Here is a 23047-nt window from a genome sequence, read left to right on the forward strand (position 1 = left end):
TAGACAATCAAGGGCAGATTTTCTCCTATGAGGCAAGACAGGGAAAAAACATAAGTTCAGAGGTGATTTGAAGTAGGGTCACCATAGTGTCCCCAGCAAAAAATAATGATACATTTGCAAAACGCATTATAATTGAGGTAGTTGCCAGGGCTTGACTGGGCTTTCTGACTATTTCCTGATGGAATGTAGGCTAGAGGGCTGCTTTCAGAGGAGAATGGGCTGCCCGGGACCCACCGTACCCCCAAGGCCCGGTTCTAGTTGGAGCCTTCTGTAAATTGAAGCTGGTTGGAATATTCTTGCCAAAGTTGATTTTGATTTCCAGTCCAGCCCTGGCAATTGTCAATTAGCATTTACAGCAAGCCAAACTATGGAGAAATATGCTAAAATATGCCTTGATCTGTATGTTGCAACTTGGAATCCTGACAAGACCGATTCAGCCTTCTATCCTTACAAGCTCAGTACATTGAGTGCCATATCCTGGGTAATAATAAAACCTACTTTATACTGCTATATAAAATACTGTATTAAAACATTATTGGTACTAGTAAATGTAGCAAGAGGCAAAAACCTCAGAGGAAGTGGAGTGAAAGTATCAACACTGAATGAACTCGGCAAGCAATAGTAAAGCTGCAGCCAAATACAGTAAGTCAAAGGCCTTGCTGACCTTTTGGGCTTGCCAATGCTTTTTGCTGATGCTGTGTAACATCAGGGAAAAAGCAGAATTATTTTTATAATGCTGTGCAGCATCAGCAAAAAAAAAAAAATCGCAATGATATGGCTACTCCTGGCAGTCCTGAAATTCAGATGGCATGCATGATGATGTATTCCCCTGCCAGCGGAATGATGCGGGTGCCATTTGGTTTGTATGTTTTTATTTACTGATCCAAGATATGGTGGACTTCATTTGGATCAGTAATTAAAAAATGAATAATGTTTAGTGTGAAAGCCCTTTCTGCACTGTGGAGTTATCTGGCAGCAAATGGCAGCTGTTTGGTTCTTCAAAAACAAAAAACAATAAAAACAAATATTACATTTACATGAGAGGTTTGGGAAGCAAGAGAGGAGTGGGTGGAGGAAGCAATAAGGAGTGAGGAGGTGATGGGGGAGCAACACACAAGGAAGAGAAACATGGAGGTGGGAGAAAAAACACACAAAGGAAAGAGTAACAAAGAGCTCAATGGGGTATTTGGCAGGGGGAAGTACTCGAAGGAGCATACTGGAAAACACACATCTGGTAGGCAAAATCTGAGACTGCCTAATGAGCAGCGGCGGCTCCTCCGCTATGGCAGAGTGTGGCCCCCACCCCTCCAGCAGCTGCAAAACTTTTAAAATAAAACCATAATAAACTATGTTTATTATGGCTTTATTGTAAAAGGGGCGGGGGCCATGGGCAATGACCCGGACAGAGCACAGCACTCCCCCTCAGTGCGCATGTATCTTTGGCCGGTCGTCTCAGGCTTGCCAAAACACACATGTTTACTGAGCTGTCTCCAACCCGACACTGTGTTGCCAGGTTGGAGAGCAGTCAGAAGCTCCTACTCTGCATTGGAGCGCCAAGCCAGGGTGCTCTGTCCAATACTAATGCTGCTTTCATGCTGCTAGCAGCATGAAAGCAGCATTAGGATTGGCCACAGGGCAGGCTTGGAGCCTGTGCCCACAGTGAGGACAGAGATGCAGCGAGTAAGGTACGTTTAAAAAAAATTATTATTATTCTTTTTTTGTCGTTTCCCCCACCACGCCCCGCCCCTTTACTCCCACGAGTGCTGTTACTGCAAATGAGCAGAGGAAACAAACTAAAAACAAATAGCATCTGACCAAAACCTTTTCATTGACAAGGCAGACACAGACAGGTAATTACAGTGTCCAAGCGAGTGAGTGAGTTGAATTTTTTGCTTCGTCAGAGCCAGAAGCCCTGTCTCCTCTAACCCAAGCATACATTGTTGAGTCAGTCTTGTCCAGGAAACGGTTCTATTTTGCTTTCTTTATTGGACTTCTAATGTTTCAGTTAGCATTAAAAGCGGAATAAAATACGCCCATAGTTGCTGGCCTTGAAAACCATGTTTTCCACTTACATACCAAGAAAACAATATAATGCTAAAAAGTCATGATAAACCGAGAAAGAAGCTAACTCTAATTTGAAGAATTTCGATCTGAGAAGCACTTTTTGGGAAAGAGATAGACAGGCATAGTGAAGTCACCCAGAACCCCGCCATCAATTAAAACAATACACATCCAAATCCCCTTTAAAACCCAACAACCTAAAGACTAAATAATATAGACATCTAAAAAGTTTAATTGTTACATTAAAATAAATTAATTAAAAGTAGCTAAACCAAATGAAATATTAAAATAAAAAATTCAGTTTAATATACTGCTCATCCGACGACTCCGATAGCGGACGGACCACTTAATTTGACTTATCATGGTCAGATCCTTATTTATGGACCACGCATGAAGTATGATCTCATGACTTACCCGGGTCTCTTTATGAGTTGGATAATCGCAGAAACAAGAATTCCATCTCTACGTGTAGTTTACATCAGCACCATTACTGCAAGATCGGATATACTGTATACTTTAATGACACAATCTTTGCGCCTTGAAAAAGTCAAGTATTGACGAAACATGTGTCGGCTGTGGATGGTTTTGAATTGTCACATCTGTTGCGGTTGTTTACGTTTTCGATCTCTACAGACTTTGTGAACATCATCTGTTTTGACACCGACTAACTTATCACGGAAATATAAAATAAGAAATATGGAAGATGTAATGTGCCGTGGTTGGATATTTGTTATGTAATGCAATTGCTAACCCCTTTGAGTTTACGGTTTTTACACCCTGTGGCTGGGTGTACAACCACTGTGGCACTCTTTGCACTATTATTGAGTACACTCATAGATTTGTCTTTTGTTAAATAGTCAGCATATACTTTGAAGTGCGCACCACTTTTACACAGCCACTGTTCGTGTTATTTTTGATATTAAGAAAACATGTTAAAGTTAAAAAAATTCAAATATCTATATCTCTCTCTCTCTCTCTATATATATATATATATATATATATATATATATATATATATATATATATATATATATATATATATATATATATGTAGCTCTATATACCTATCTCTCTCTCTCTATCTATATATGTATATATATATATATATAAATATATTTTCACATAGTAAAGCAAAGGTTACAGGAACATTATAGTTAGGGTTGGTACGTTTAAACTGTGAGCCTGACTATAATGCCCCTTTAATCTTTGGGTTTTTAAGTGAATTTCTATGTTTTTTTAAAAGTAAAGTACATTTTATTACTGTACGTTAATCCAAACATTGCAGCACATGGCTGTGCACGGCAGGGGTTGGCAGCAGGGACTAGCTTGTGGCCAGTCCCTGCGGCCAAACCCCCTAACCACCCAACCCAAGCTGTGCATGGCCTTTGGCCATGTGCAGCGGGAGTTGGCCGCAGGGTCTGTCTCTCAGGGTGTGAGAGGGTGTCTGTGGATGTTAGTGGCTGTGAGAGCATATGGGTGTGAGAGTGAGTGTGAGATGGTGTAGTGCTTTCCTCTTATCTAGTTTCTAAGCACTAACATAACACACCAGCAATGCACTTCTGAGGTCAAAGAAGACTTTTATTGTTGTTAATTCTTCCCCAACCACAATTTTTATGTTGACGAATTAGTAGCTTTCAAGCCCGCGTTAATCAAACAAAATATATCAGTTTGCAATATACACAGCAGGTTATATTTATAAGATATTGAATGCAAAGCAAAACAAATACTTCACTGTGTGGGAAACTATTTACAGCTTCATCTTTCTAAGGTCTGCAAGCTGATGACCCCCTGTCAGCCGCGAGAAAGAGATTCATCTACCCACACGGGATTGCTGGCAGCTGGCGCCAAGCTCCAGCACGAGGTCCGGCAGATTCGAATCTAACCCTCTGCAGCCTGTTACATTTGTTACAAAGGTGTGCCCCCTCCTCTCAGACCTGGGAAACTGAGCAAGCCTTTTGGAGACTGGCCAGGTCTCCAAGACTACTCCTGTTCCCAAGCTCAAGCGAAGAAAAACAACACCCATGTACTCTCTCTTATCATGTCTAGTCTACTGTGAGAAAAACATCTTGGTTCTCTGGTGCAAAAACACAGCTTGGAAAAATACAGCTTGGATTCTCAACTGCAATGTCTAACTCCACGTTAAAGTGTCTCTTTCCCTAAAATCTTTCATTTTACTTGGGCATTTTGAAACGGTAACTCGTAAATCACATTCTGGTCTCTCTCGTCCATGTTATCAGTTAAGGAATGCATTTTGGCTGCCAAAAACCCTGGCTCACACGGAAACTCAAAGCAGCTCGGAGCTGTCTTAACCCCCTCATTACTGGAATGGGAAAAGAAAGATTCTTCTACAACAGCAGTTTTATAACTTTCAGTCTTATTTCGAATTATTGTATCCTGGCTAATTTGCTCACGTAAATTCCTATTTTCATGTTCCAACTGCCTACATTTCTCCTGCATTTCTCTGTAAGCAGATAAAGGTATCCAGACCTTTCTGTCATCATTACTTCCAAAAGACACTTTTTCTACATATGTACAACAGAAATTATTTCTCAAAACACTATCTGTAATTCCCCAAACAGAAAACAATTCACAGTTTTTCCGAGCACCATCGGGCAGTTTATCAACACATGCATTCTCAGACATGGTCTGCCGTGCTACTGTGATTCTCCAAAAAAAAACAATTTCTGTAATTCTCCAAACAACAAAAACAATTACACTTTTAAAGTGTGCACTTAGAAATCTACCAACTTGTCAACACCCTCTTAATCACCTCTTAATGACCGACCCCACTTCTGGTACCAATTGTAGTGCTTTCCTCTTATCTAGTTTCTAAGCACTAACATAACACACCAGCAATGCACTTCTGAGGTCAAAGAAGACTTTTATTGTTGTTAATTCTTCCCCAACCACAATTTTTATGTTGACGAATTAGTAGCTTTCAAGCCCGCGTTAATCAAACAAAATATATCAGTTTGCAATATACACAGCAGGTTATATTTATAAGATATTGAATGCAAAGCAAAACAAATACTTCACCGTGTGGGAAACTATTTACAGCTTCATCTTTCTAAGGTCTGCAAGCTGATGACCCCCTGTCAGCCGCGAGAAAGAGATTCATCTACCCACACGGGATTGCTGGCAGCTGGCGCCAAGCTCCAGCACGAGGTCCGGCAGATTCAAATCTAACCCTCTGCAGCCTGTTACATTCGTTACAAAGGTGTGCCCCCTCCTCTCAGACCTGGGAAACTGAGCAAGCCTTTTGGAGACTGGCCAGGTCTCCAAGACTACTCCTGTTCCCAAGCTCAAGCGAAGAAAAACAACACCTATGTACTCTCTCTTATCATGTCTAGTCTACTGTGAGAAAAACATCTTGGTTCTCTGGTGCAAAAACACAGCTTGGAAAAATACAGCTTGGATTCTCAACTGCAATGTCTAACTCCACGTTAAAGGCAATGGGCAGCTAACCTAAATATCAAATGCAATGTCTAGTGTCATGTCAAAGCCAATAAGCATCTAAGCTGAATACAAAATGCAATGTCTTATATCATGTCAAAGCCAATAGGCAGCTGAGCTGAATACAAAATGCAATATATAATATCATGTCAAAGCCAATAGGCAGCGGAGCTGAATACAAAATGTAATATATGATATCATGTCAAAGCCAATAGGCAGCGGAGCTGAATACAAAATGTAATGTATAATATCATGTCAAAGCCAATAGGCAGAATATCTAATAGCATGTCAAAGTCAATGGGCAGCTAAACTGAATACATCATGTCAAAGCCAATAGGAATGCAATGTCAAAGCCAATAGGCGGCTAGACTGGATACAGCATGTCAAAGCCAATAGGCAGAATACAGAATGTAATGGCTAATGCAATGTCAAAGCCCATAGGCGGCTCAACTGAATACAGAAAGTAATGGCTAATGCCATGTCAAAGCCCATAGGCGGCTCAACTGAACAAAACATACCATGTGCTACTGGTGAACATTGAGCAACTAATATGCGCAGTGGTGAAACACAAAGTCATTGGTCAAAACAAAATTTAACAAATGGCAGTACAGATGGTCTACGAAGGTGTGAGAGTGAGTGTGAGATGGTCTACGAAGGTGTGAGAGTGGGTGTGAGAGTGCCTGATTGCATTCCAATAGATGAAAGATGCATTCACCTCCACAAAGGATTTCAGATCGTTTTTCAATATGGAAACACCAAGTAAGCACACTTGCTTTACCTTCGCCAAACCTAGGAGTTAGGCTCAGTTGTCCTTTCCAGAAGTAGAACTGTAACTGGGGCACCTGGTATGTTTATATTTGTAAGTACTTCCTGTTGAGGTTTAGTGTATGTGAAATGAGCATCATGGACAGAACGGAAGCTCACCTTCTCGTTTACAACAATCCAGAGTTTTGCACAAAATGTCTACCCAACTGGAGCACTTTCTACTGCTTAGGTAGTAAGTGCTACCTCTTTGGATTAATGTACATTGTGGAGGATTGGGATCTGCCACGTCTCCTCCCGAAAATTAAAAACAAAATGCTTTTGTGCACTATGGAGGGGAGAGGGGTCCCTCTGGCACCCCAGCACCAGAGCTAAGGGGTCTTGGTGTCCCTACCCTGGCTCCTTTTCTTTTTTTTCTGGGACTAGATCTGAAGCCGAGTCCCAACATGGCTTCCAACACTTCCTTTTTAAAGTGTTGCCAGCCAGTGAGATCTCAGCATGAGATCGGGAGGGTTCGCGGAGCCTTCATGTCCCTGTATATACAAATTTAGATTCTCTTTAATTTCCCAAAAACTGCTGAATGTATTTACACCAAATAACAAAAAGGTTGCTTTCTGGACCAAGAGCTACATTTCTGTCAAATTTGGTGAAATTCCATCCAGTGGTTTGGGCGCTATTCCTATTCAAAATCCCTGTGGAAAAATGCATAGGTAAAAGAGTTTGGGACCCCCCCCCTATTCACGGACCCCGCTTGATGGATCACCCTGAAACGTTCCAGACAGACGCTAAAGTGAGCGTCCTTTTTGGGGGAAAATTTTGTGAAGATTCAGGAAAGCAGCTCTTGGTCCAGAAAATGACCTTTTTGTTATTTGGTGTAAATCCGTTCAGTAGTTTTTGAGAAATTAAAGAAAATCCAAATTTCTATATATAGGGATGCAAAGGCTCCGGGAAGCCCTCCCGCTTGTGAGCTGATATCTGATTGGCTGCCGACTGGCTCCCCCACAGCCCCGGGGACTGCCACCTCCTTGGGCTCATGTCTAACTAAATGCAGCAGGGGCCACCCTGCCACCTCACAGCCCCAGGGCCCACAACCTCCCCTGGGCGAAATAGACTAAGAATGGGGGGGCGGCCCCCCTGCTACCTTGGGGACCACCACCTCCCTGGGGTTGACCTAAAAGAATGAAGAGGGCCTGTTGCGGACTCTGGCCCCGGGGATCACCATTTGATGAATCTCCATGAAACTACGCAGACCAATTATTGTTTCTACATTGGCTCAGGCTGCAAAATTTCGTTGTGATTAGTTAAGGGGGTACAAAGAATAAAAGGGGCCCAAAAACACATGTTTCCACCAATGCATTTTCCATAGACATTTTACAATGACGTAGAGACACAATGGGTGAACAGATTTACTTCAAATTATGCAGGAATATAGATTATAGTGTGGAAAGGGGCCTTTTTTATTTGATTGAATTGGTTCTGTAGTTTTTAAGTTATAAGGGACATAAACATAGTGATATCTTGGTACCTTCACAGCATACTGCAGTGCATAGCGATGAAGAAACACAATATTATTGGTTAATCAAAGCACTTGCAAAAATAAAAGCCAGCCGTATAGTTTAGGCCACACCTTTTATTTGTTCTGTATTTGTACGTGAACTATAACCTACTTCTCTTTTTGTAATGCATAGCAGTAAATTAGGTACTTTAGGAAGCTGCAGAGTTAGGGAAAAGTATTTTAACTGATTTGTATATTTTTCCAACAGTTTACGATGTACCATGGTACTTTCATGAAATTATCTAGAACGTACAGAGGTACCTATTTAAATAAAAAAATATATATCTATCTCTAACGAAAGACACTCTAGATCATGCCACTCCACTCTGTGACATGCCACTTCATTCTATGACACACCACACCACTCCACTCTACAACACACCACTCCATTCTAAGACACGCCATTCCAGTCGACGACACACCACTCCACTCTACGCCCCTCGATTCCACTCTACTCCCCTCCACTGTAAGACACTCTTCGATATGCCACACTATGACATGCCACTGCTCTCCACTCTATTCTATAACATGCCACTCCACTCTGCACCACCCCACTCTACAACTCTCTACTCCACCTTATGCCTCTTCACTCTACTCCACACTACTGAACTCTATGCTATGCCACTCCATGACACTCCACTCTGACATTCCACTCCACTCTGACACCCCACTCCAATCTACGACATGCTACTCCACTCTATGACACTTCACTCCACTCCACTGTACAACACTTCACGCCACTCCACTGTACAACACACCACTGCACTCTACGACACACCACTACACTCTATGAGATGCCAGTACACCCTATGACATCCCAGTACACTGTAAGTCCTTTCACTCTAAGACATCCTACATCATGCCACTCTATGACACACCACTCCACTGTACTCTACAACACGTCACTCCACTCCATGCCGCTCCAGCCTATGCTGCTTAACTGTAAGCCACTCCACTCTGTGCTACACTATACAACATTCTACGATACAACACTCTATGCCACTCCACTTTACTCCACTGTACTCCAATGTACAGCACTCTATGCCGCTGCACTCTACAACACTCTACTTCACACTATGCCACTCCACTCTTCAACACTCTACTCTAGTCTTCTCTACTACACTCTACCCCACACTATGCCACTCTATGGCGCTCTACTCCACTCTTCAATACTCTGAACAACTCCATCTATGCCATTCATGCCACTTTACTCCAATTTATGACACACTACTCCATCCCACTCCTCTACTCCACTTCCACACAATTGTATGCCACTCTGCTCTACACCACTACACTGTTTGCTACTGCACTCTATTCCATGACATTCTATGCCATAACACGCTATGATACAACACTGTATGACTCCACTCCACTCTAGGCGACTCCATTCTATAAAACTCTACTCCACTCTAAGTCACTCTATTGAACACTTTACTCCACTTTACAACACACTATTCTGCGCTACTCCACTACTCCACTCCACGCCACTCTCCTGTATGCTACTCAACTGTATGCCACTCCACTCTACAAATCTCCACTCTATGCCACTCCACTCTATGCCACAACAGTCTATATCACAACACCCTGATACAACAGTGTACGAAAATCTACTGTACACCACTCCACTCAATGCCACTCTACTCTACGGCACACTTGTCTATGACACTCTACTCCACTCTATGCCACTGCACTGTATAACACTACTCCACTCTGTGGTACTCTGTGCCACTCTACCACACTCTGCTCCACTCAACAACACTCTAAGCAACTCCCTCTACGCCAATCCACGCTACTTTTATTGACTCACCTCTATGACACAATACTCCACTCTGCTTCACTACTCCATTCAACATCACTCTTTGCCACTCCACTCTTCAACACTCTGTCATTCCATTCTACTACACTCTACAACACTGTCCTCCACTGTACACCACTCCACTCTACTACATTCAACTCTACAACACTCTCCTCCACTTTACTCTATGATACTCCACTCCACAACATTCCACTCTAGGATGCTGTATTCCACTCTATGCCACACTACTGTACTCCACTCTATGCCACTATAAGACACTCCAGTTGACGCTATTCCACTCTACAACATGCTACTTCACTGTATGATACGTCACTCCACTCCATACTATGATATACCACTCCCATCTATGATGTGCGACTCCACTCCACACCACTCTATGCACCTCCAGTCTAAGTCACTCTAGGACACGCTACTCTATGACACGCAACTCATTGCATTCTATGACATGCCATTCCACATTATGCCACTAGACTCCACTCTACGCCACTTCACTCTACGCTAAGACACTCTACAAGATGATACTGTACAACACTGCACTCTATGCCACTGCACTCTACAACACTGACCTTTATGCCACTCCACTCTACTCCACTCTATGCCATTGTGCGACATTGTACTCCACTCTATGCCACTCTAAGACACTCTATGCAGCTCCCTTTATGCCACTCCATGCCACTTCACTCCTCCATACTCTGACACACTACTCCACTCTACATCACTCCACTCTCTGCCACTACACTCCACAACAGTCTACTCCAGACCATGCCACTGCACTCTACCACACTCTACGAGACTCTATGAAACTCCATGGCACTCTGCTCCCCTCTATGCCACTCAGTGCTACAACACTCTAGTCCACTCTGTGCCACTCACTGCCACTTTAGTCCACGACACTCCACTAAACTACACTCTACTCAACGACACTCCACTTGATGATAATCCACTCGATGACACTCCACTCTAGGGCACTTTCCTCCACTCTACTCTTCAACACTCCACTCAACGACATTACACTCTAAGACACTCTACTCCACTCTATGCCACTCCACTCCACTCTACTCCACTGTATGCGACTCTACGTCACTCTACTCAATGACACACGACTCTACAACATTGTACTCTACTCTAAATAGAATCAGATACCACTGTAATAGTGTATTATTGAAAATACACTGTATTGTATGAAAATACACATAATATATATGTACTTAAACAATAACATATTTAAAAATATAAAAATACATTTAAAATAACTATAAACATTATAAAACATAAAGATTATATATAGGAAACACATTAAAACTCTTATAAAGGATATTATGTACAATAATATTGAAGTTTAAGATATTTAAAACGTCAATATTATTGAATAACATACAAAAACAATATAGTTACCAGCGATATAATTACAAAATGATATTCTGCCTTGGATATTTGGTACAATTGATATTCTGACTTCATTATTAAGGGTGTACACCACATTTTAGGCTACTGCTTAACATAACAAGGACCGGAGGGTCATTAGCAGATATAGAATGCATTTGACGAAAACCAGTGCTTATAAGGCTTCATTGACCATTTATGAGTACAATTTACGAAATTAGGCTACACTATAACATTAGGTGGATGTGCCTGGCATAAGATGGACTGTTTAGGTGGTGCTTAGACATTTGATAACGGCCCGCTGTAATTTTAGATATGTGAAGGTTTTATACTTCGGTATTTCAAGTTATTCTGAATAACTGATATGTGCCTGGGATTAGGACGTCTGTGCCAGGGCAAATGCATTTGTATGTGCGACGCCATCACTCACTTTTTGATAGTTGTGTTTGAGCATTTAATGCTGTCCCCAGGCATTTAAAGTAGTTCCTTTATATTAGACGCGGGTCCTGGGCATCGGAACCTGTTCCTGGGAAGTTGAAGCTGTTTGTTTGAAGCTGTCCCTAGGGATTTGATGTTTCTGGGCATATGATGGCTATATTTGGGCATGTGACAGCTATGGCTGGACAGGTAAGGATGTAATTGGACTTTGAGGCTACATTTAGGCATTTAAGGCTGTATCTGTACTTTGGCACCATGTTTTGGTGTTTGAGGCTGTGCCAGGACACTTGAAAGCAATATCTAGGCATCTGGATTTGGGCATCTGTATTTACTGGAGTTTATGATTACTGTACTTTGGTGCGAGATGGTTAAATTCCTCAGGCAAGTCCTCACTACATGGCTGTTATATTATGGCAGTTCCACAGGTTTTCCATAACCGGATCCCAGTGAATATTTACATATTTCCATTGTATTATTTTATTAACCTTGCACTAAATGTAGTGTTTTACTTCCGTGTCGTTTTCTGTCATATCACCAGGGTCAACAGTTAAGTGACATCAATTTCTATGAAGTTATTGGGATCAAATGTCATGTGATATCACCCTGGTTCAAGTAACCCATGAAATCACTCTTGCTAACCCTCTGTGAATCGATGCCCATGCTCTAGGCACTTGGTTGCTCGTTACAGTGGTGTATTTCTGCCTTCAAAGAACAGCATATTAACGATAGAGGATATTATGCACTGCAATTGGCTACTTACAGGTATGAGCACTGCGTACATCCTAAAACACTCCAAGTTTAAGATGTATTATGGATTCAGCGGTGCCAATAACAATACTGCACCAATTCCGGTGTTTTTAAGTTATTACTTGATCTTAAGCACAAAGCCTTTCTAAGTAAATGTTTTCAGTTAATTTGGGAAGGTTGGTAAACATATGTGAAGTCTATGGCTTGTTGAAGAACATGGTTTGCAAAAGCTTTTCTGCTGAGCTGTTGAGTGAAATTTAGAGAACCGTGGGTTTATGGTCAGTGGAAAAAATTCAGTAAGCTGATATCCTCATTGAAAGCCAATACAGTCCCTGTAAACTGGGTTGAGTGTTCTTGCTCTTTAAAATCCAGGGCAAATCTGGCAACCTGATTATATACTTCTTAATAAGCTGATCAGTTTTAGGAGGCATGTGTAGAAGATTTATGGTTTGCCCAGCGATGGAATACCGCTGGATGTGATAAACTCCATGCAGTGTGTCAAAAATGGAGGAGCCCATGGAGCAATCAACATTTAAGATGGGATCCTTGACCAATGCATGTATTTAGCGGGTAGATGGTAGAGCCGAGAATTGCGCTCACGTTCTTTACTATATTCATCCGAACAGGGGCAGTTCTCACGATGTTGGCCTCAGGAACAGACCCACACTGTCATCCATGCTGCCCTATACCAGACTTTCTGCTTGTGGGTTTAGATGGAGCTCGTGCAGCAGTTTTAGAGAGCCGGTCATGTCTTTGGCCCTTAACTGCATGCAGCTTTTTGCAGGAGTTTCTGATGAAAGATGACTTTGAAGAACTAAGGGTTTTTGGTCAGTAGTCCATTCACACTGGGTTGTGGGTTATTCTTTCAATATTGAGTGTGAACACTGGGACCACCATACGACTGGCTGTGTGCCTGGGGCATCTTCGCCCTTCTCAATGACACATTAGAACCCTCCCATCCTCTTCTCTGCATTGGAATAAGAGGTGGGGAAGTATTCCTATTAATATCAGAAAAGTGAGAAAGATGTTATCTCTCTTTTAGGTATGCTTCAGAAATTATATTTTGATAGATAGAAAGTTCAAATATTCATAAAAAGGAGAAGTATAAAGGAAGGTCTATCTTTTCTTTCTTTCTCACTAGTTTAAACTGAAGCCACACTATAAAGAGCTGTACGAATTACCTCATTCAGTCAGTCATTCACATTACACCTAGCTTCATTCTTACTGTGCTTCAGGATGCTGTAAACATGTTGTGTGGAGATTAGTTATGTATTCTTGCGGTTTTGGTCAAGAATTAGGTATTCTAATTCTCTCCCGATCTGATCTCGTCTCTCTTCTAACTTCTATTTTCTCAACGTCTGAACTTCTCTCCCAAGCTCTTTATTCCAAATCCATGCCAGAACATTTTCAGTTTCTTCCCTGACTTCGACAGACACCTGACTTTTTGATCTTTTATTTATAGCTCTCTGTGCTCGCCACCACAATACCCCTTATCTCGTATCTTTCTCTCTTAACCATTCCGCCTCTCTATCTTTGTCTCTTCTTTCTTTGTTCACTCATCCTTGCTATTTCTCCTTTCCTTTTTCTTGGTCTCTCACTCCCATGCCTCCTATTCTTCTGTCTCTCTATTTTAGTCTTGTTTTAACTCACCTCCTGCTATTTCTATTTTCCTGATGTGTTTTTATTTCTATTCCCATGTTTTTCTGTTTTTTTCCTGCCTTCACACAACACGTGTGTTCCTGCCCTGACAAGATCTCTGCCTCAAGTTCTCTTTCACTTGTCCCTCTTTCCTGCTCTTTCCTTGCAATGCCCACTTCCTACCTTCCTTTTCTGTCACTCTTTTTTTCCTATCTTCTCTAATTTTCTGTTCTCTTTTGTCTTCCTTTCTCTTGTAATGTATGCTTGTTTCCCTGTTTCCTGTTTTCTTGGTCTCCTATTTATGCCAACCGGTCTTTCTCTTGCTCCCCTCTCTCTGCTTCTTGCCACTGATGTCCTGTTTTCTTCTGATCGGTTTTCTCTGTGTTAATATGCTTGTGAGCGTCTTTCCTCTTGGCTGTGTTACTGAAACCAATCCTTTTCTTTGATTATTCCCTATCATCTTTGTTCTCTTTTCTGACATTTTTGGTGTGTGCTGCTTATTTACCGCCCTCCCTCCCTTTCTTCTTTCCCGTCTTATATTCATCTAGGGTCAGTGCTTTAAATGGGAAAATAAAAGTGCAGTTACTCACCAATTGCACTATGACCGAGGAGGCATGGCAAGGATGCAGGTTTAGTGGTGGGGCCAGGGGTCAGAGCTACTGGGAAACATTTACTGGGAATCAAGATTTTCTTAGCATGAGTATTGACAGTTGCACTTCTGCAGTCTGTGATTTGGTAAACATGGCCAGGGTGAAGGTGCTGCAACTAATGTTACAACTCTGAAGCCACAGGGATTGTAAAACCTTCAATCATCACACAAAACAAAGTGTAGCAAATGAGTTACGCCCAGCATGAAAGTGGTAAGGTGTGGTATCTAACTGGTGTTGTAGTGCACTGGCATTTAGACACAGCACATTCTCCACTGACATGACCACTAAATTGCACAGACATGCAATGTTAGTGATAAAGCTACACAGCCTACCAAGGATAATGTGTGTATCAGGTGTAGACAGAGAGTCATGGTCCTGAATGCAAGGAAGGCAACGGACTCCTGTGAAAAACAGCAGTAATCTGGGCTCAGTGGCTCCCCCAGGCCTCTGTTACCCTGCACCTGCTGCACCAATGAAAGCGAGGTCCCTAGTTCCAGACAATATTTATTTTTCTACCTCACCCACTAAAGTATCATGCTTTGCTTTGATCCAATTAAATTATTCTATGACACTTCAGAATTACAAAAATAACTGCTTCATTTTTCCTCTTTTCTAATTTTGAAATATTTGTACAATTGACAGGCTTTTATTTTTGTTGTGTGGTGTTAGCAAAAAATTACATCCTACATGCTTTCTAAAATCCTCTTGATCTGCAGTCAGAGAAAAATAGTAAAAGTCAAACTACATGTTAAGAGAATAAGAAGTAATTTGCCTGACATTCGACCTCCGTGTGACAAGAGCTAAAAAATAAACAAAATTTGAAGGCATCTTTTTGCTCTTTCACCTTCTTAACTTATTTGGAGTGTCGCCCCTACTTCTAGTGCCTGTGCCTTTTCCTGGGGGGTAGCAAGCATCTCGACACAAATGTAGAAAAAAAACAAAATCCACGTGACAATAATACAAGAGATTATGCTCACTGAACGCAAACATTGGCCTCGATTAAAGTGAGGAGCCCAACTTACTTTTCTTATCCTTTGAAGATCTCTGTAGCAGGCCCTGTAGAAGTAAAATATCCAGCACCTACAGAAATCGAGTCCAGTGTATTGATCGACCTGCATGGATCAAGGGCTCAGCTACAGGAGTCGGATCCTTGCGTCCTGGGTCCTAGATGGCGCTGGATGGAAGAATCCAGACCTGGGTCCCTGGCTGGCATTGGAGGCAAACCTGCTCAGTAGCTGCTGTTCCTGGCAAGCCCCTCCTAAACGATCTTCGCTACTGTATGGCAAAGAGGGAAGGGAAAGCCATCGCAAACTGCGTTTCCTTTACTTCCCGCCACACAGCGATCTGGGTGGTGACGTCACAGGTTCTTTAGATGCCACCATGCAAGTCGCTACCAGTGTGAAATGCTAATCGTGTGGTGATGCACCGCAAAGTAAGAATGCGGTGTATGCTCACATGATCACCATTTCTTCTGGAAATCCCGACATGCTGCAGGCAGTATCGGTATTCTCCTTGGGCATGGAGAAGTTCCGGTACTGAAGGGGTGAAAAAAAAAGAAGTGCCGGTACTCAGTATCAGCGAGTACCGGCCCATTTAAAGCACTGCCTAGGGTACCTTTTTAGCTCCTGACTACAACCTTTCTAACAAGGGAATGCCTCTTTATTTTCTTGTTTTCTCCTTCCCCATGTTTTTCCCTCTGCCATTTTCAATATTCAGTTTTTTCTCAATCCTTCACCCATTGGATATATTTTCTCCTGTCCCTTTCCAATTTTTATTCTTATTGTACACCTAATCTTGCCTGCTTCTAATTTGCTTCTTCCCACCATCACAGGTATCAATGCACAGGCCAGACGGCTTCAAAAAAGCCGTTCTCGTGCTGCTTCTGGTGGCAACACCCCGGTAAGAGACCGCGAGGATAGACTTTCTCTGCGGCGGAGCATCAGTGACATGAACCTCAATACCAAAAAACGCCGGGAACGCAAAAATGTCAAGAGCATGGTGGCCAATGAAGAGGACGACACAGGTCATGGCACAGAGCCCATCCTCCCAGATGGGAACCCTGACATGCAGACCTCTGGCGATACTGGCATAACTCCTGGCAGTGCTGAAGATGTTATAGATCCAGTGGAAACTGGTGACCTGGAGCGCCTATCCCAATGCCTGATACAGCCACCCACAGAGTTCCCCTACTTCCTGCTACTGCAAGGCTACAATGAAAAGCAGGTGAGTGCCTGAGAACCTACCTGTCTGTTAAATTCTATAACAAATAAGCTGCTTTATGGGGTTATACTAGTGATCTAAAAAACACAGGAACTTTAGTTAACATCTCATTGCAACAAGTCCAGGCCCACCAAAGTTTCTGTAGGTATGAACAACATGAGTCTGCTTGTAAAATGACTAACACCTGAGGTCTTTATACAATGAGAGTGCGTCCCTCTTGTCTTTTTGGGCATTGTGGCCTTTTCATCAGGGAGGCAGAGCACTCTACCAAATTGGTGATACTGGCTGGAGGGTTACTGTCTCATGTTGGGGTGCTGGTCTGGTCCTACATTAGCGTATTCTGCACACACAAACAACAGCATAAGTAGCTCTTAACTAAGAAACACGTTAAACATATTGGCTGTAACTAAGGTCCCATTTTGAGGTATATCAATGTAGATTCAGTGGAGTACACAATCCTGCATCATCCAGCAAAGCACATCAGGTAACCAGAAGGGGCAGGTGGCCAAGTAAGCAAGTGCCCCTACTGTACTTCAAAGCCACTGGGCAGATTGATACTTTATAAGCAACATAGCCTAATGGTGTCTGAGTCTTAAGGGGGTGCATAACATTGTCTATTGTTCTAAGCATGCTTCTGAAGAGCAGGAACACTTTCAATTGCTGAATTTTGCTACATCTGCAACAATCATAGCCTTTCTTCTAAACTACTTTCTTCACTGTGTGGGCCACAGCATATGTTTCACCACCATTAGTGCAAGAGAGGCAAAGCACTTCCTTTTCTCCGTGCACTGCCACACACCTCTTCCCTCTTTGGAGACTGCGTTCTTCACATCCAACACCCTTGCTCATAGGGTGACACTTTTCCATAACTTTCAGAACCCAACTGGGTTCAGCTGCATTATTAGTCTCTGCTCTACCAAGAAACACATGGAGAGACAATACTTTCTAGGTATGTGCGGGTATAAAGTCAACTCAGACTGAACCATATCCTTAAATTCATTTATCCTGAAGACTTTATTCTCTTTTTAAGGGAGATTTTGACAGGTGAAATTGTTTATTTTTGTTGGTACAGAGTGTCTAAGCGCTCATGATTGCGAATTGGTTATATTAGAGTTTGTTTGTACACTGTAATTCGCATGTATTGGTTGCTACATATTACAGAAAAGACTTTGGGCCATATTTGGATGTTGCCAGAGGGGGTTATTCCGTCACAAATATGATGGATATCCTATCCACTGTATTATAATCCCATTATTTCCTATGGAGATTGTAATACGGGGGACGGGATATTCGTCACATTTGTGACAGAGTAACCCGTCCGCCGAACTCTAAGTCAGGCCCAAAGTGTCTTGTATATCCTCTAGTGGTGGAACTAAGGGTGTGGAGAGGGATGAACTTGAATGTAGTGTGTCGATGTTTAAAGTAGAGGCATTGAGCTGCTGGTTTACAATCTCACCTAAGACAGTACAAAGAGCTGTCCCTTGCTAGATATATCTTGTTTTGTAATAGTGGGCTTGGGGGCCACCATTGGTTGACTTCATTGCCACTCTCACTTGCTTCTTATTGGTCAACTTCCTTTGGCTTCATTCCTCTTCATATGTTTATCCCTCTCCTGGAGTATGAATGGATTATTGTGTCCTTTCATTACTATATTTTTAGGTACTACTGTTGTCTTGGTGTTCAAGCACTCTACAAGAGTGTGTTTTTTAGCTGTTTCCCTCGTGTACTTCTCCTATCTTGTGTTCTTCCCACATTCTGTGATCCATGCTGCTTGCTCCAACCTACCATCCCTCCTTCCACTGTCCATGTTGCCTGCCCTTACTCATCCTCCCTCCTTCCATTTTCTGTGATGCTTGCCTCCTCTCGCTCTCTGGACTTCCACTGTCTGTGTTGGTTGCTACTACCAGTGCTTCCTCCTTCCTTTATCCATGTTACCTGCTTTTTCCCACCCAGCCTCCATTCTTTCATAGTCTTGTTTCTTGGTTGTTTACTCCGACCATCCCTCCATCCTTGAGTTGTCCACATTACTTGTGTCGAACAGCCCTTCCTTCTTCCATTCTGCATGTGGCTTGCCCCATCTGAATTCCTTTCTTCCATTGTTCATAGTATTGCCCACACCCACTCTCCCTCTGTTGTCTGTGTTGTTCCTCCCTCTCTCTGTTGTCCGCGTTGCCCCCGCAACCCGCAATAACACTATAAAAGTGCTGTGACACGGCTTGCGCTGGCCACGTCATAAAGCTTTACCCCCACAGCTTCCATTGTCTGTGTTGCCTCCAGTCCCACTCCCTCCTACCACCAAAAATGCTATGATGCAGCCATGCTGCTGTACAACATGGCTAAAAACATTGATGAAGCCAATACATCCTGTAAGCGGCACATATTGTCTTTGCCAATACCTGTTTTTATAATCAACCTCACAGTGCATGCCATCAGATTGAGTTGGAGGAGACGTCTGGACATTTCACAGCATTCAGAACCCTCTCCCTCTTCCAGGCATCACTATGTTTGCCAGAGGTTTGAAGAGAACAAGAAAGAGCCACATACTCTTCCATGCTGTGGTCCATATGGATGGACTTAACCCTTTCATCAAACATTGGGCCCAGTATCAGTTTGAATCAAATATGTTATTAGCCATTCACTAGCCAATGAGTGATACACATTGGATGTGAGACCAGTAGACGGTTTGAAGATTTGCGCAGACTGAGGCTGACGTATAATGTCTCTGTGTATTCCTTAGCCTAATCAGGCCTTTAAAGGGCATCTTGCAATTTCCTTATAGTCCGGGTTGCCTCCTTCCTGTCTGTCAACTGAAAGACCTGTTCCTGAACACTGTTAAGTGCTTGGAAAGCTCAAAGGAGGAAGAAGTTCATATTTGCAACATGAGAGACGCTGGAATCTATATAACTTTAGCAAGGTTTATTTCCTGTTGTTTCCTGCATGGAAATCCAGACTTTGGTGCGAGAGAAAATTGAGATGGACTATGCTTAAGGGAATTCTTTAGACTTCCGTAACAAGCCAAGGCCTTTGAAAGTTTCATTTAGGCCTGGGCCAAAAGCCCTTGAAGAGAGCGTCAGTGACTTACATCGGTATAGCCTGGAGGATTCCAAAATAGATCAGAGGAAAGCATTGAAGTAACATTGGGTTATTATTAGCACAACAGACAACAGACAACTGAGACTGAGATATGATTTTAATGTATTTCATTTCTTTAAGTGTTTTTTTCTAGAACAAACATAGTGCCCTCCAGCTAATTCTGACGGATGCATGTGATAAAGATGAATACATAAATGAGAAAATACATTTAGGAAGAAGTAATAATAAAACCATAATGAAGTAAATGCATTTTACACTGTGATGCCAGTTATGAAAGAACCATTGTAACTAATACAAGAATGAGAAAAGCAAACCCTAAAACTGAGCATAGACCTCACTCTAACTCACATCCTAAAACAAATCACAACCCTAGTCCTAGCTCTAAACCTGCAAGTACACATTTACGGAATCCTTAATCCCAACACAAACCATGCACCTAACTGCAACTAAATCTTAATCCCAACACAAAGCATGAACGTAACTGCAACTAAATCTTAATCCCAACACAAACCATGCACCTACCTGCAACTAAATTTTAATCCCAAAATAAACCATGCACCTAAACACAACTAAATCTTAATTCCAACCCACAGCAGGAATTTAACTGCAACAATTAACACTTCAACAGCTCTAACCTTTATCATAAACCTAAATTGAAACATATTTGGAACCGCAACTCTAGCCCTAAATCCCTAATCTTATTTCCAACAACCGTATTTAGCCAAATTCTAACTTTATCAGTAAAATAACCCACTTCTAAACCTGTACCTATGAACTCATTGATAAGGAAAAGTAAATTTTTTTAATATCGACTCGACTCTCTTCATTAGCACTGAAATTAAAAGAAAATTCAGAATCATTTCTCTCCAAGTGTGTTCTTTTGCTGTTCTTTATTTCAGTTTATTTTTATTTTTAACTATCACAGTTTCAGAGTGCTTTGAGGCATTGTGCGCACACAGAGAGAAAACCATAGCATCATTTCTGTAATTGGTCACTCTTAACAATAATCTTTAATTATTAAAGGCTTGTGTATTGCATGAAGCCAGGCCAGAAACCAAAACTGTAAAATATAAATTGGTACAATACTTCATTTGGTCACATGATCAGTACATATGAAATAGTTTAAAGATAAAAGATTTTGTATACTGAACAATGCCAGGGAAAGGGCAGTTTCAAACGTGGGATTGTAAACCTTTCTGAGGCTGCCAAATGAGGGAGATCTCTGGGCAGCTGGGCTGGTAGCCTGCTCGTGCAAATGCAAACTTATAAACACTCAGGGCCTAATTTATAATATAATGCCCACCTGCCTGATTTTGATGTGGGTGGGCCATAGGTTTGGCTACAGCGAAGACTACAATCAGGATGTGCTGACATATAGCCACATTCTTTTACTGTCTGTCCCCGCAAGGCAAAGGGATATAAAATACAAATAATGCCCCCCCCCAATAGGAGATGACTCTCATGGTGAGGACAGCATTACTTTTTTTTTCAATAATAAAATCCCATTTTGGGATTTTCTTTTAAAAAATAATAAAAAGAAAACTGTTTGGTGCAAGGCTTAGTCATGTTGACACAGCTTGGCGGTCATTTATACAATTGGCAGGTGATCCCTCCACCATGAGGATGTAGTAATTTACTCCAGAATGATAGGCTAGCCGCCAAATTATTAATTAGGCCCTTATCAGGCTCCCCTCGTAAACCATACTGATCAGGCCTGCCTTCAAGAACTCAACACCCTCTCTCCTTTCACTCTTATTACAAGAAGAAACTTTCTTAAACACTATCTGTACTGTTGTGACACCCACCAGGAGATGGTCCTATGACACTGATGGGAGTGAGGATAGGCAGCCTAAGCCCTTGATGTTGTATGACTGTGACATAGGTGGTATAACTTCAGTTCCTTCCCGGATCACCTCGCTCCTGGCTAAGGAATGGCCTTCATTGGGTTCCGCAGCAGCTTTTTCTTCATTATATCTTTGCCACACTATTGATACAGGAATGATAGTCTTCAGTTTATTTGCATGACAGTTATTCAACTCTGGCCAGCCTCTTGCTATTTTCAACAATGTTGCCTCCATGCAAGTCCACCAGTATTTTGCTTGGAATGTCATACAACTATCTTTTTGGGGAAGAAGGACACCACCACATCACCTTTTGTGTGTAAAAGGCCGCTTTACTGGAAACAGGTGCACTTACAATCCAAAAGAACCCTTGGCCTATTGCCTCACAAAACTAAAACCTCACTATACATCAAAATTACCTGCCAAATGCTCCCTCTCCCCTCCCCCCTCCCTTTTCCCTTAACCTTATAGTCTCTTAATACACTCTTCCTTTGTAATTATTTCTTTGCTGAATCCGTTTTGTCACCTTAATAATCTACTGCTGCTCCCTACCCCTTTGTATCTACAACTCGCAAACCCCTAATGCAAAAATATTTCTGTCTGAGTTGTCCTGCTGTCGTCCACCCCCTTTCGAACCTGAAGGTGTCTTGTCAGATCTGCCGTCCATCCCTGTTATCGTTGTCATGTGCACTGTCTCAGTCTCCGGCACCAGAAAAAGGAACTCTCCTTTTTCTGCCCCCCCCTCTCCTGTTGTCTGGGTCCCTATCCCGGTGCCCGTCCTACATATATTTTCAAGTCTCCAGAAACAGTGCCTTCAGGCTTTCCTTCAATTGGAGCAGGTACAACTCCATGCCCATGAAGGACAAGTGTACATCGCCCCAAAAACATTCTTAGTCCTCAAAACGAAGGTCCCCGTGTTCTAAGTACGTGATACTATGTGCCTCACAGAAAACCTTCATCTCCTTATTAATTTTTCTGCGAGCCCTCTATATAGCGCCAGGCTTCTTTGACCCCCTCCATACTCTCTGTGGAATAAAAGCCGTCCATACTACGTGGCACCCATACCACTGGCGTTGTATTTCCAGTGAGTCCAACTTCATTTTCTTGATCACATCCAACCCTGTCCTGTGCACTAAGTAATTCTCCCCCAAGTGGAGTAACAACAGGTCTGGACAAAAACCCGCCATTTGAGTTTTTGTAAAGTCACCAGTAAATTCTTCAACCGCATCCCCCCCGTACCATCCCAACAAACCCGGTATCTCTCCCTATCCAAACCCAGGTTGTCCCCGATCGCAGTTCGTATTGCTTGTCTGTGAGCTCACTTGACAAATGAATGTCCGACGACCCAGATGGACAGGAATTGCACCTTCGGCCTTGGTACAGGACCTGC

At 42.3% G+C, this 23047-nt stretch overlaps 1 protein-coding gene across 1 annotated transcript in view; it reads left to right on the forward strand.

The window, feature by feature from the left end:
• The window catches only part of RASIP1 (Ras interacting protein 1), a 242985-nt gene that overhangs the window by 125321 nt on the left and 94617 nt on the right, over positions 1-23047 (forward strand). Inside the window, exon 4 of the mRNA XM_069200627.1 lies at positions 16335-16726. Within this exon, the coding sequence (XP_069056728.1) occupies positions 16335-16726 (392 nt within the window). The remainder of the gene's footprint in view (positions 1-16334; positions 16727-23047) is intronic.

Source organism: Pleurodeles waltl, chromosome 7 (genome assembly GCF_031143425.1).
Source record: "Pleurodeles waltl isolate 20211129_DDA chromosome 7, aPleWal1.hap1.20221129, whole genome shotgun sequence".
Lineage (NCBI taxonomy): Eukaryota > Metazoa > Chordata > Amphibia > Caudata > Salamandridae > Pleurodeles > Pleurodeles waltl.